Genomic DNA, 14,958 nt, shown 5'->3' with positions numbered 1-14,958 from the left:
AGGGGTGTGCTAAGTTGTGAATGGAATTGAAAACGTGCCGCCACCAGGCTGCTGGGATGATGGGACAGGGTTGGCCGGTGGTGACGTCACAGAGTAGGGTCCTCTCACCTGGCCTAAGTGGAGGTCCTGGAGCTGCAAACCGGAGACTGCAGTCCTGTAACTAGGGATCTCCTCGTCTGCTTGCTGCGCCTCCGCCAGTGTTTCATAGTCTACCCCCTGGGACAGGGCTTGGATGTTAGGACAGGAGAGGGCATCCGCCACAACACTGTCCTTTCCCGAGACATGCCGGACATCCGTCGTGTATTCGGAGATGTAGGACAGACGTTGCTGCTGGTGGGACGACCAGGGGTCGGATGCTTTCGTGAACGCAAAGGTAAGCGGTTTGTGGTCCGTGAACACGGTGAAGGGCCTACCTTCTAAGAAGTACCTGAAATGCCGGATTGCCAGGTATAGAGCCAACAGTTCCCGGTCAAAAGCACTGTATTTGAGCTCGGGTGGTCGTAGGTGTTTGCTGAAAAACGCCAGGGGTTGCTCCAACTCGATGAGTTGTTCCAGCACCCCACTAACTGCTGTGTTGGATGCATCCACTGTGAGGGTGGTAGGGACGTCCGTTCTGGGGTGCACTAGCATCGTGGCATTTGCCAAGGCTTCTTTGGTTTTAATGAAAGCGGCGGCGGACTCCTCGTCCCAGGTAATGTCCTTGCCCTTACCTGACATCAGGGCGAACAGGGGGTGCATGATTCGGGCAGCTGAAGGGAGGAAGCGGTGGTAGAAATTCACCATACCCACGAATTCCTGAAGGCCTTTGATTGTGTTGGGTCGGGGGAAATGGCGGACCGCGTCTACCTTGGCGGGCAGAGGGATTGCCCCATCTTTAGTAATCCTGTGGCCCAGGAAGTCAATGGTGTCGAGCCCGAACTGGCATTTGGCCGTATTTGATTGTCAGGCCGTATTCACTCAGTTGGGCATAGAGTTGACGGAGGTGGGACAGATGCTCCTGACGACTGCTGCTGGCTATGAGGATGTCGTCCAAATAGATGAAAGCGAAATCCAGGTCGCGTCCCACCGTGTCCTTTAACCGCTGTGCGGCATTCTTTAGGCCGAACGGCATGCAGAGGAACTCGAAAAGGCCGAAAGGGGTGATGAGTGCCGTTTTGGGGACGTTGTCCGGATGCATCGGGATTTGATGGTATCTCCGGACAAGGTCTACCTTGGAGAAGATCTGTGCGCCATGCAGGTTTGCTGCAAAGTCCTGAATGTGTGGCACAGGGTAGCGGTCCGGTGTGGTAGCCTCGTTCAGCCTGCGGTAGTCGCCACATGGTCTCCAGCCTCCTGTTGCTTTGGGCACCACGTGCAGGGGGGAGGCCCATGGGCTGTCAGACCGCCGTATGATCCACAATTCCTCCATCTTCTTGAACTCCTCCTTCGCCAGCCGGAGCTTGACTGGGGGAAGCCTTCAAGCACGGGCGTGGAGGGGTGGTCCTTATGTCAGGATGTGGTGCTGTACGCCGTGTCTGGGCATGGCTGCCATGAACTGTGGTGCCAGAACCAATGGAAAATCCGCCAGGACCCTGGTGAAGTCGGACAGCCTGATGGAGTCGAAGTGAGGGGCTGGCAACTGGGCTGCACCCAGGGAGAACGTTTGAAAGGTCTCGGTGTGGACCAGTCTCTTCCTGGGCAGGTCGACCAGTAGGCTGTGAGCTCACAAAAAATCCGCTCCCAGGAGCAGTTGGGCTACGGCAGCCAGTGTGAAGTCCCACGTGAACCGGCTGGAGCCGAACTGTAGCTGCACCGTACGGGTGCCGTAGGTCCTTACTGTGCTGCCGTTTGCGGCCCTCAAGGTGGGACCTGGTTCTCTGTTTCCAGTGTCGTAACTCGTCGGAGGCAAGATGCTGATCTCGGCTCCAGTGTCGACCAAAAAGCGGCGTCCCGACTGTTTGTCCCAGACATACAGGAGGCTATCCCAATGGCCAGCCGCTGTAGCCATCAGCTACATTTCCCGGGAACTTGCAGGGCGGGCTACAGCGACAGGCTTCTGCGCCCCACCGCTGGTGGTAGAAGCACCATTGTTCGTTGGTCTCCTCACCCCTGCCTCTGGGGTTAGCGGGCTCTGTGACCAGGCCTGATCTGGTTTGCTGCTGGGAGCGTGGCCTGGTGATCTGTGCAACAGATGCCCCTCTATCCTTCTTGGCTTTCCACAGCACATCCGCCCAGGCCGCCACCTTCCGGGGGTCGCTGAAATCCGTGTTGGACAGCAGCAGGTGTATGTCCTCGGGCAGCTGCTCCAGGAATGCCTGCTCAAACATGAGGCTTGTGACCTCCGGCCAGGGACACCATCTCCTTCATCAAAGCTGACGGTGGCCTGTCCCCCAAACCATCCAGGTGCAGTAAGCGGGCAACTCGCTCGCGCCGTGAGAGTCTGAAAGTCCTTATGAGCAAGGCTTTGAATTCTGTGTATTTGCTGTCTGCTGGGGGCGATTGTATGAACTCCTCAACCTGGGCAGCTGTCTCCTGGTCGAGGGAGCTCACACGTAGTAGTAACGTGTGGCATCCGAGGTTATCTGCCGAATGTGGAATTGGGCTTCTGCTTGCTGGAACCATAAGTGAGGTCGCAGCGTGCAGAAGCTTGGCAGTTTTGACGAAACTGCATGAACAGATGCTGCGTCGTTCATCTCCAGTCCAAATATCTTTTGGGCCATCAGAGTCACCAATTGTAGCGGTGTGCTACACGCAGCGCTGCAATAACAACACGGAGTCGGTGAGCTGCAGTTACAAAAGAGGTTTATTCAAACTTCGCGGCCGCGCTTTAAAGCCTTCCTGATCCCGCCCTCCCGGGAGGGAATGCGTATTCACAGTCCCGTCCCGCACACGGGCTTTTCCCCTTGCTGGTGAAGCAGGCTTGGTGCCCTCTTTGGGACCGGCCTCAATGCCAGCACGCGCCGCTTTGTGAGCCAGTTCGAGTGCGCTGGGAAGTGGGTCACCACAAGGTGATACTTAACTTTGTATACAATCTTTGGCCAGGCTACACTACACAAATATTATTTTTTCTTTGTTTTGTTAGATTAAAATATTTTCATCGCCAGATGTTACTGAAGGATTCACTTGCCTTCCTCACCTGATCACTCGACTCTCAATCAACAGCTAAATGATAGAAATGAGGGAAACTGTTATAAACTGTGCTGTCAAGGTGCAACACTGAACCAGAGTATTTTCCAGATTACTGGATATTATTCCTGTCCATTAATACCTCTGTTATGATCCCAGCCCCATCCTTTGTGAGAATCGCAAGAGAACCCGTTGGGGGGGGGGGGGGGTCAGTAGACCCAGGAAGTGGGAGAGAGACGTGCTGAACAGACACAGGAAGTGGTACAGAGAGAAACGTGCCGAATAGCATGTTTCACCGGGATGCAAAATAAGGCAACAGTGACTATTGTCTCATGGAGACCACGTGTAAAGCCCTCGGGCAAAGTGGGCTGGTTGAGAGAGAGATTGCATCATCCGAACCTAATTGACACCTGCGACCCCGTGAGGAAGTATAAAGGAGGGTCTAAGGGGGACAGCCCCTTCAGACGCACCAAGAAGACACAAGAGTGATCCCGCCATAGCGGGAAGCCATTTTGAAGAAAGCCACGTGCGTTAGATTCCAGGATTGTAATTTGTGGCTGGAATCACGGAAAACCGCTTTTAACTAACATCGGGGAGGGGGAACCAACGCTCCCCCGATTCAACGGAAGCTTCATAAAGACCCGGCAAGTCTTTCCTCTTCTCCCCAATCTCTCTCTCTCTCTGTCGCCCCACGTGAAACCCAGCGATTCCCAAAAGGCTGAAGCCTGCAGACTTCTGAGTGACTTTTATATTTCCGGCGGACAATATATTATCCCCTAGACAACAGTAGAGCTCATTTCTTAATGATGGTTATTACTATACCCGCGCTTTAGATTGAGTATTGACGACGTGCATTATCTGAATGTTTGTATTAACCTTATTTTTGTGCCCCTTTATAAATAAAAATGTTTGAAAATAGTGACATCAGACTTCAACGGACCTCTCTATCTTTGCTGGTAAGTTATCCAGTTACGGGATACGTAACACCTCCAACATACTCTGGCAATTCATAAGGGAATGCAGGGATCAGGGTCTCGTTAAGTTGGAAAGGAGAATAGAAAATGTTACCCAGTGAGCATACACACAAAATGGTGGAGGAACTCAGGGGGTCTCGGGTGACTTGCTGAGTTCTCCAGCATTCTGAGTGCATATTGCTCCAGATTTCCAGCATCTGCAAAGTATCTTGAACTCAAATATCAGAACTTCTGAACAGTCAGACAGCAGACTTTTACTGTATACTGTTTATTGGATATTTAATTTAAATATCCACCGGTTAATGACAGGATTCTCAGTAACATGGAGAAATTTGAGTCCAAATTCATAGATCCCTCAAAGTTGCCACACAACTTGATAGGCCTGTTAGAGGTGGTGTATGGTATATTGGTATATTACCAGTTAAACCATCTAGTTAAGAGCCACAATGTGATGTTGCAGTTATACAAAACCTTGTTTAGACCACAATTAGAATATGGTCACCTCATGATCAGAAGGGTGTGAAAGCTTTACAGGAGGTGAAGAGAAGATTTACCAGGATGCTGCCTGAATTAGAGAGCTTTTCTTATGAAGATAGGCTGAGCAAGCTAGGGGTTTTCTCTTTAGAGCAGAGAATGAGAGGTGGAGAAAATGATACAAGACCATAAGATATAGGAGCAGAAGTAGGCCATTTGGCCCATGGAGTTTGCTTCACCATTCAATCATGGGCTGATCCAATTCTTCCAGACACCCCCACTCCCCTGCCTTCACCCCATACCCTTTGATGCCCTGGCTAATCAAGATGCCTCAAATGCACCCAATGATGGCCTCCACAGCCACTCGTGGCAACAAATTCCACAGACTTACCACCCTCTGACTAAAGTAATTTCTCCTCATCTCTGTTCTAAATAGACATCCTTCAATCCTGAAGACATACCCTCACTTCCTAGACTCCCCTACCATGGGAAATAACTTTGCCATATCTAATCTGTTCAGGCCTTTTAACATTCAAAATGTTTCTAAGAGATCCCTCCTCAATCTCCTGAACTCCAGGGAATACAGCCCAAGAGCTGCCAGACATTCATCAAATGGTATCCCTTTCATTCCTGGAATCATTCTTGTGGATCTTCTCGGAACCCTCTCCAATGTCAGTATATCCTTTCTAAAATAAGGAGCCCAAAACTGCACACAATACTCCAAGTGTGGTCTCACGAGTGTCTTATAGAGCCTCAACGTCACATCCCTGCTCTTATATTCTATACATCTACAAATGAATGCCAACATTGCATTCGCCTTCTTCACCACCGACTCAACCTAGAGATCAACATTTAGGGTATCCCGCACAAGGACTCCCAAGTCCCTTTGAATCTCTGCATTTTAAATTCTCTTTCCATCTAACTAATAGTCTGCCCGTTTATTTCTTCTACCAAAGTGCATGACCATACACTTTACAACATTGTACTTCATTTGCTACTTCTTTGCCCATTCCCCTAAACTATCTAAGTCTCTCTGCACACTCTGTTTCCTCAACGCTACCCACTCCTCCACCTATCTTTGTATCATCAGCAAATTTAGCCACAAATCCATTAATCCCATAGTCCAAATCATTGACATACATCGTAAAAAGCAGCAGTCCCAACACCAACCGCAGTGGAACGCCACTGGTAACTGGCAGCCAGCCAGAATAGGGTCCCTTTATTTCCACTCTCAGTTTTCTGCCGATCAGCCAATGCTCCACCCAAGCTAGTAAATCCCCTGTAATTCCCTGGGCTCTTAACTTGTTAAGCAGCCTCATGTTCCGCACCTTGTCAAAGGCCTTCTGAAAATCCAAGTACACCACATCTACTGCACCTCCTTTGTCTACCCTGCTTGTAATTTCCTCAAAAAATTTCAGTAGGTTAGTCAGGCAGGATTTTCCTTTCAGGAAACCATGCTGACTTTGGCCTATCTTGTCATGTGCCCCCAGGTATTCCATAATCTCATCCCTAACAATTGATTCTAACAACTTCCCAACCACTGATGTCAGGCTGACAGGTCTAAAGTTTCCTTTCTGCAGCCTCCCACCCTTCTGAAATAGCAGAGTAACATTTACAATTTTCCAGTCATGTGGTACAATGCCAAAATCTATCAATTCTTGAAAGATCATTGTTAATGCCTCCACAATCTCTCCAGCTACTTCCTTCAGAACCCGAGGGTGTATTCCATCAGGTCCAGGAGATTTATCCACACTCAGTCCATTAAGCTTCCTGTGCACGTTCTCAGTCGTAATTTTCACTGCACGTACTGACACTTTTGCACATCCAGTGTACTGCTGACGTCTTCCACTGTGAAGACTGATGCAAACTACCCATTCAGTTCCTCTGCCACCTCTGCATCTCTCATTACAATATCTCCAGCATCATTTTCTATTAGTCCTATATCTATCCTCAACTCTCTTTTATCCTTTATATACTTAAAAAGGCTTTTAGTATCTTCTTTGACATTAGTCACCAGCTTCCTTTCGTAATCCATCTTTTCCTTCCTAATGACCTTTTAGTTTCCTTCTGCAATTTTTTAAAGCTTCCCAATCCTCTATCTTCGACTGCCTTGTATGGCCTCTCTTTTGCTTTTACTTTGGCTCTGACTTCACTTGTCAGCCACAGTAGTGTCCTCCTTACATCTGAAAATTTCTTCTTTTTTGGAATCTATGTCTTGCACTTGCCTCATTTTTCACAGAAACTCCAGCCATTGCTACTCTGCTGTCCTTCCTGATAGAGGTATCGATCGAGTGGATAGCCAGAGACATTTTTCCATGATAGAAGTGACTAATGGTTGTTGTCCGTCACGCCTGACAATGACAGGAAACCTGTGCAGGAGAGTTTTTAAAGTGGAAAAGCCGTTGTACTCTCTCGACCTTGGAAGTCTTGTTCCAGTGGAATGAACAAGTGACATGAACTGTGGTCTTCCTTGTTGCAGTGGATGACCATGACTACTTCTGTGCCTTGTCATGCCCTTCCCTCTCCATGGACCATTGCAGAGCCAACTTCTGACTGTTGGAGCTCACCTTAGATTTCATCCACCCAATCCACTGGAGCTGACTTCACATGCTAGGCCAGGCATGTCTCTACCTCACTAGGGGTAGGTGGTGCTGGCTACCCTAGCCTGTTTCAGACCACATTGTATCAGGGTGTAGCTGCTTTTGCATGCAAACAAATATCAGGAGACACAGGAGAGCACGGAGATGAACGAGCTACCTAGTAATGGACACAACAAACCCCCTTCATCACAGGTGCTACCCCTCCCTGGACACCCAATTAAACTGGTTCTTCTCTTGCAAAGATCACAAGGGAAGAAGAGTCCTCAGGAGAACAGCACAATCATTAGTGACCGTAGAGGCCAATTCTGGATCTGCAGACTCTGGTGTAGTAGGGACATGGGAACAGCCGGGATGTGGGCACTTGGGTAGGAGGATCCTTCCTGCATCTCCTCTTCTCTTCAGCAGTCACTCTTCCAGATTCCTCAGAATTCTTGGCTGCTCCGTGGATTAGTGTGCTCCAGCAGTCTCTGTCGTGTGTCAGCTGCTGCCACTCGTTGACCTTAACATTTGCCTGAGAGGGCTACTGCTTAAGTTAGTCTTTGCACCTCTTGCGCAGGACACCGCAACCTCTTGCCCTGAGAGCGCTATTCTCACGCACACAGAGGATGAACTACAGGCTGCAGTCACTCAGTTCACCAGGGCTGCAAGGGCTTTCGGGTTAGTGGGCAGTCTGAAGAAAACAATGATCCTCCATTAGAATTCTCCTTACAACCCAACTCAGGGTTGAGCAGTTCACCTACCTGGGACATCCCATTCACCGTAGCTAATGTGAGGGGGCTTAATTTTAAGATGAACTGAAGAAAGTATGGGGGGGGGGGGGGGAATATTGGATGCAAGTTTCTTTTAAAAAAACTAGTAGTGAGTATGTACAATGCCATGCCAAGGGTAGTGGCAGAAGCAGATTTATTACAGACATTTTAAAAAATACTTAGGCATATGGATGATAGAAGAATGAAGCACGATGTAGCGGGAGGGGTTAGATTGATCTTGGAGTAGGATAAAAGGTCAGCACAATATCATGGACCATGTTACAGCGCGTTACTGTGCTATAACGTTCTACGTACAACTTCTCTTTTCCTCAGACTGCAATTGTTTTTTTTTGGTAATTTTTCGTTGTTTTAAAAGCACACCCAGGATAACAGCAGCTGTGATTGTGCAGCATTTGCTCAACACTACACTGGAAAACACGGTCTACATGGAAGACAGGTCTCTGGAGCCAGATCTAAACCCATGCTCTTCAACACTGAAGTGCTCCAACCACATCGCAGCTCGATGTTAATGGCCAGCCTTTGGTTACATATTGCATACTTACACTTGACATTCAATAACCACAGAAATTATACCTTGCCTAGCTAAATGCAAAGCCTGTACAAAACCTCCAGGCGAGATATACATGAAACTTATGGAAAACACTAGAATACAGCTTCTAAACCGGTTTGTTGTCACGACAGGAGCAGAGCCAAAGGGTAGAAATGAAAATTCTAAAAGAGAGCTGGCATTCTGCAACAAGATAACATGACAGCTGGTTTGAATCTTGATCCAAGCATTCAATTATTTATGACTTTTAAAAAAACTAGGTGTGTCTCTTAGCTGCTGAAGGAAGAAGATTTGGACCTTGAATAGTAATTGAGTATATGTTAGCTATTAGGAACAGGAGTCAATAACATTCCACCATTTCATGAAGCCGTTTCATAGACCTGAATGAAGCAATAATGTTTGCTTAGGATTAAAGCGAATGCACTACTCAGAAACATGTCAATCGACCTACTGGCTTCACAGAACTTCAGCTCCACACAAGAACTCACCCACCCCTCTTCCACATTAACCATTCAACAATCTTCTGTTCTTTTCTCCTTCATATATTTGTCAACCTTCCCCTCAAAATGCATATTTTTAATCTATTCTTCAAATATGAGTTACAAGCAAGATCAGTACCTAAGGCCCAGTTAAAACAATTTCCATTTCTAAAGTGGCTTTAGCAGAGCATAACACCTCAAATTAACAGAAGTTATTACACACAGGAGGAAGTAACAAACATTGAAGACAAAAGCAGGACAGACAGCAATAAGGCACTGCTATTACACTGGAGCAGCCACAGAAACAGTGCGACACAGGTGGGTCTACTCAGATTTAGTTTTGCCAATTACTACTGTTAGGGCATTTTTTGGAGATGCAATATAGCAAACATTAACCTTCAGATCCAAACACAGGTCATAGATTAAGTTTAAAATGCAGCTCCAAAGAGGAAATACCCAATTGACTTGCATGCATGAATACAATTAAGACCCCATTCATGAATATGACTCAGAGACCACAATAATTAACACTTACTTGGGGTGTGTTGGTGGGAAGTTCCAGGGATTTGAAAAGTTACATCTCACTGGTGTTACATAGCCCGTGGGTATCTTTTGACTGTCTCATGACCATGATGTAATTGAGTAGTATCTGGTGGGCGTGATGTAATAGTCTTGTGATGGTGGGGTGACGTATTTTCACACCAGTGTGAGGTCACATGATGTAATTTTCCTGCCAGTGTGAGGTCATGTGATGGCCTGTTCCAACAGGTATAAAATGGGGAAAGCCTGCTGTGACGCAGGAGTTTCTGTTGGGACGTCGTTTAAGTCGTCCATTACTCCGTTATGCTGTGTATTTGGTTTCATGATGCAGTTTTGTTTTAAAGTGGAGTTTTAATTCTTACTGTGAGGTACATTGTCGTTGTGCCGGCAGTTTTGAAAATCACTGCCAGTTATGTTTGATGTATCTTCAATTTAATTTTAAAGTCTAAGTATTGCAGAGTGAAGATTTACCGAAGTAAGGAATCCCGAAGGATCAAATAAAGTTGGTGTCGAAGGCGGTAATACAGGATCGACCTTATTGGATCTTCGTTCCGGAGATAGCAACCTGCATCCGAGATAGCCCCTGCTATAACAGCAGAAAGGGTTGGGCGCAGTGTCATTCACCAAAGAAAAGGTCAGATCCTTCAAGCTGTTTTTATTTCCTTCATCGTGAATCCTTCGGGCAAGGCATATTTCGGGTGGGATCAGCAGTAACTTCCCGTCAGATCGTCAAGGAAGTTGTTACTTCAAGAAAGTTCCTCCTAATTGACTATATGAATCATTTGAACTTTCGCATTTATCACTTTAAGAACTGTGTTCGCATTTATTGCTTTAAAAACTGTTCCGAGTTGCCGTATAGCAGTTAACAACCAGATAAGTTAGTCGTTTGTTTACTTTTCATTTTTATTGAGCAGAGTTTAAATAAATGTTTATTTGTTTGTAAAAAACCTGTCTCAATTCCATATTCATTGCTGCTGTATCGTAACACTGGAAAGAAGGACTATGAAGGTACTGCAACTATAAATAACAACTTTGTTGTTTAACATAAAAGTTCGGTTATGCTTGGTTGGGTCAGGAAGTGTCTCTCTGTCCCACACACACACACACACACAGTGGTGGGCACCTGGCCCAAGCTACCAGAAGTGGTAGGAGAGACAGATACAATTACAATGTTTGAAAGGTTTTTAGCCAAGAAAGGTGTAGAGATATAATTCTGATACAGACAAATGGGATTAACATAGAGAGGAATCACTGTTGGCATGGACAGTAAGTATTTGCTATGATTATAAGATACCACAGATTGGCAAGATGAGGATCAGTATTTATTCAGAGGAGCAATGTCAATCAAATTACAAAGAAATATGGCACAGAAGGTGCCCATTCATCCCATTGTGCCCACACAGGCCAATAATGATACAAGTTCAGCACACTAGTTGGACTGAATGGCCAGTTTCTATGCTGTTGTGCTCTAAGACTCCACAAGAGATTGGTCCATAGCCTTGTAAGCTACAGCTCTTCAAGTGTTCACTGTTTCATTTTAGATGCCTGAAACTTTCTTTACCATAGTTGAGTTCTACACTGTAACAGTTAATGTTTTTACTTGGTCGTTCACGAGATGCTGTCGATGCTAACAATTATTGTCTTTCACCATGTGAGCCTGAATTGGGAAGATTAAGAGTCAAATCATACTGATGAATCTGGAGTTACCTATCAGCTAGACTAGGTCAGGATGTCAGTAAAACTGATAGATCTGGTTGAATTCTTAGGTTTAGTTTAATTGATTGAATACAAATTCCCAGATGCCAGAGAGGAATATACATTCACATTTCCATATGAGTGATCCCAAAATCTGCCTGCTGGCCTAGTAATTTAGCATTTATACTATATCACCAGGAAAAAGTGGGGAATAAGCCATAAGTTTTTGATTCAGAGGGGGAAGTACAGGCACTCACCCAGAACTGACATTGCAGTCATATTACAAGTAGTAGCTCCTGCCCTTGAATAATTCTTGCAGCTACTTTGGACCGGTGAACGGAATAAGAAAGATTTAAGGAAGGACAATTTAATGCTAAAGTTTTGGAAATGGGCTTCTGAAGCAGTGGTGTTTGGGGAGGAAGCTCTACCCCGATGGTGGGATAGAGATAGGGATGCACACACATCACAAGAATGAAGCTGCATTGCAAGCCTGGGCCAGCTTATAGACTAATTTAGAAAATTACAGGAAGGAGAAATATTAAAATAGAAAAATCTCAAATAGAAATGGGCAAGTTCTTTCAACTAGTGTTTGAAATTTCTATTAAAACAGGTTGTTAAAAATTTAAGCAATCTAATGACTTGAGGCCCCAAATGGCAGCCTATTTATCCAATATTTTAAACACAAGTACTAAATCACGATTGTATAAGTAACTGAAAATGTCTAGACACTCAATGAAATTCTTACCTAATCGAAGTTCTCCAAAATTGCCACATCCAATCTTCTTGCCAACCCTAAAATTTGGTCCAACCATAAGAACCCCTGACGACTGGTTAGAGCCAGGGCGAGAGCCATACGGACTCCGTCCAGACTGCTTACTCGATCGTCGAGGTTCTTCAGCTTTCTCCTTCTCTCGCTCTCTGCTTGCCCGACTAGATTCCATAGCAGCAGGAGGGTCACAGCTCAACGACAGAAGTCTAGAGCGTTTGTGTTAAAGCTGTCAAACTGGTGGGCAATGCTGAGTCCCTTAGTGCAGTCAAAGGCAGTCATTGAATAGCATGGTTGTCTTCAGATCCGATAGTCATCCGTTCCCTTACTGTCAGAAAACGAATTGATTGCTTCTGTCTTCATGGATGCTTCCTATTCACATTGAAGACTTGAAAATAAATCCTGGAAATCAAAAGAAAACCCAATGAGTTCACAATTCCTTATCCAAATACACCACCAAATCACAGCTACGTTTAAAGTACTCTAGTTGGACAATGCATGTTGATAGAACAATATTTGCATACCCCTTGTACAATATTGTGCAAAGTCTTAAGCACATATACTGCATTTGTCAAAATGGAGCACCACCAGAGGGGTGTGGGGCAGGTGGCAGAGGAGGAGTGCCAAGGTGGGGGTTGGTACGGATGCAGACACACCCAGTCCTGAAACACCAAGCAAGGTCATTTGATTACAAACAACTGTTTTTTTAATTATTACAGAATGTCTCTCTGGCACTTCTCATTCCCTTCCCCTTTTCCCAACCACGATTCCCTTCTCCCTGCCCCCTTTCCCATTCTCAGTCCACAATGGAGAGCCATATCAGAATCAGGTTTATCATCACTCACATGTCATGAAATTTGTCTTTTCTGCAGCAGCATTACATTGCAATATATAAAATTACTGTAGTACTGTGCAAGTCTTAGGCACCCCAGCTATATACACACACATGAGAAAGTCTACAGATGCTGGAAGTCCAAGCAACACACCAAATGTTGGCGGAACTCAGCAGGTCAGGCAGCAACAATGTAAAGGAATAAACAGTCGACATTTCAGGCTGAGACCCTCCTTCCGGACCCATCGCAAGGATAATTTGAAATCCCATTAAGAATCAAGAAGAAACTTCCGTTACCAGAGTGATTAGAATATGACACATTCTCCGGTAATGTGGTCAGCAACAATAGATCTATTCAAGTGGAATGAGGGAGAAAGCACTAGGGTTAGATAAGGACAAGTAAGATACCAAATAAGATACCACTAAGATCTCAAGACTGGAACAATGTCAACATTCAGTATTAGTTCAGAGAGCATCATAGAAGAAAATCTATAGCACAGAAGGACACCATTCAGCCCTTGTCAATACTAGCCAAAAAATGGAGTGAGTTAGGATTCCTCACACTACTTATACACTACTTGTATATTACAGCTCTTTAAGTGTGCATTCTAATAAAGACCAGCAAAAGGCCCACTGGGCCAAATTACCTACTTCTGTGATGTACTGCACCACAACAGGAAATGGACATGTGAGCAAATTGTCTGTAAATTGTCAAGCATTCTGCAATTACCATTCCCCAGTAACGTCAATCAGGTGACAAGACTTGAGACAGGGATTCAAAACAATTGAAATAACAAATACCTTGAACTGGATCTGGGGCATGGCTTTGAACACATGATGGAAGAATTAGGTATTCAACCTTCTACTGCCCCAGTAATTGAAAACAAAGCTTTACCACTGAACTCCCAGTCGGTATCCACACCTTCCCACAACACTCCCCCAAACCTCAGCAGTTAAAGGTTATAAAAATGATCAAACCTCTTTTACTACATAGTACCCACCATCCTGTGGGTTAAATTCAAAGCTGCAGCAAGGAAAATCCATGTTACAACCTAATTATCTGCACATGAATTATTTGAGAAATGGAACAGTTGCAGTAAATAATGTTTCTCAACTGCAACTTCAGTATCTAGCGATACTTCCCCACACCAGAGATGATATACTAAGCAGCAACAATATCCATATTTAAAGTGGAAAAGTGTATAGAGAGGAAACCAATAAGGTGGCTACGCTCATCAGGTGGTTAAGACAATCATTTGAATCTATAGATTTTCTCCCATTTATCTACTAACTTAAACTTTTCAAAGTACTTCAATCTTTGAGTGATAGTGGCGAGGTTTGCTGGGATACCTTGTGTCATATCCAACAACCCTGCCCAAGATGCTGCCTTTCAAAACTTGGTTAACACTTCTTTAAATCAGGATTTCTATTTTTGCTGTGTCAGAGGAATTCAATACTTAGGGGGAAAAAGTGATTAAAAGGTTCTATTTCTGAGGAAATGCAACAGATACAGGCACAATATGCAATGTTGCAGTTTCCGATCATTTGCATCTTATTTTCATGACCTCCATACAAATCAAATTTAAGCCAGCTAAGGGCCTCTGAAAAATAGCGAGACACGCTTCACAACAGAAATATTATACAGATCATCTAGTGATGGTCCTGTACCACCTGCATGAGAGACCTCTAAAAGGACAGAGGGTTGAACTGGCCACATTCTACCAATATGTCAGTAAGAATACAGGTTGCCAGAGAGATATCTCAGGCAGGCCACTCTGTTAAGCACATGTTAGAATTGGTTTTTTTTAAAAGTTCTCCCCCTGCAACCTCAGTATCTATTGATACTTCTCAAACCACAAATGACATACTAAGCAGTAAACCTCTCCACATTTGTAATGTTTAATGAAATAAGACTGTTCTTTATTCCAGTGGAAGGCCTCCCTGGCTCATTTAAACACCGTTCACAACCTTGGGATGTCTCAAAATGTTTTTGAGACATTTTCTATGAAGTATTATGCAGTCTCTTGGGATCAAGACGAAAACAACTTGGTTCCAGTGCAGTTTTGAGAGTTCTGAGTTGGCCGCTGGAGAAAATGTGGAGCTGCAGATGGGGCAGAAGGTTGAAGGGACAGGTGAGTGGGATAGTATGCATCTTCTGCTGCTCACCCAGGATTAC

At 45.2% G+C, this 14,958-nt stretch overlaps 1 protein-coding gene across 3 annotated transcripts in view; it reads right to left on the bottom strand.

Annotated features, from left to right (window-relative positions):
* LOC132378840 (casein kinase I-like) overlaps positions 1-14,958 on the bottom strand; it is a 240,123-nt gene that overhangs the window by 156,895 nt on the left and 68,270 nt on the right. For all 3 annotated transcript variants that reach the window (XM_059946093.1, XM_059946091.1, XM_059946094.1), the window contains exon 2: positions 11,930-12,352. In XM_059946093.1, coding sequence (XP_059802076.1) covers positions 11,930-12,125 — 196 coding nt within the window. In that variant the 5' untranslated portion in view covers positions 12,126-12,352. The remainder of the gene's footprint in view (positions 1-11,929; positions 12,353-14,958) is intronic.

Source organism: Hypanus sabinus, chromosome 21, assembly GCF_030144855.1.
Source record: "Hypanus sabinus isolate sHypSab1 chromosome 21, sHypSab1.hap1, whole genome shotgun sequence".
Lineage (NCBI taxonomy): Eukaryota > Metazoa > Chordata > Chondrichthyes > Myliobatiformes > Dasyatidae > Hypanus > Hypanus sabinus.
Note: the sequence above shows the minus strand (reverse complement) of the source record. Positions and strands in the feature narration are given on the sequence as shown.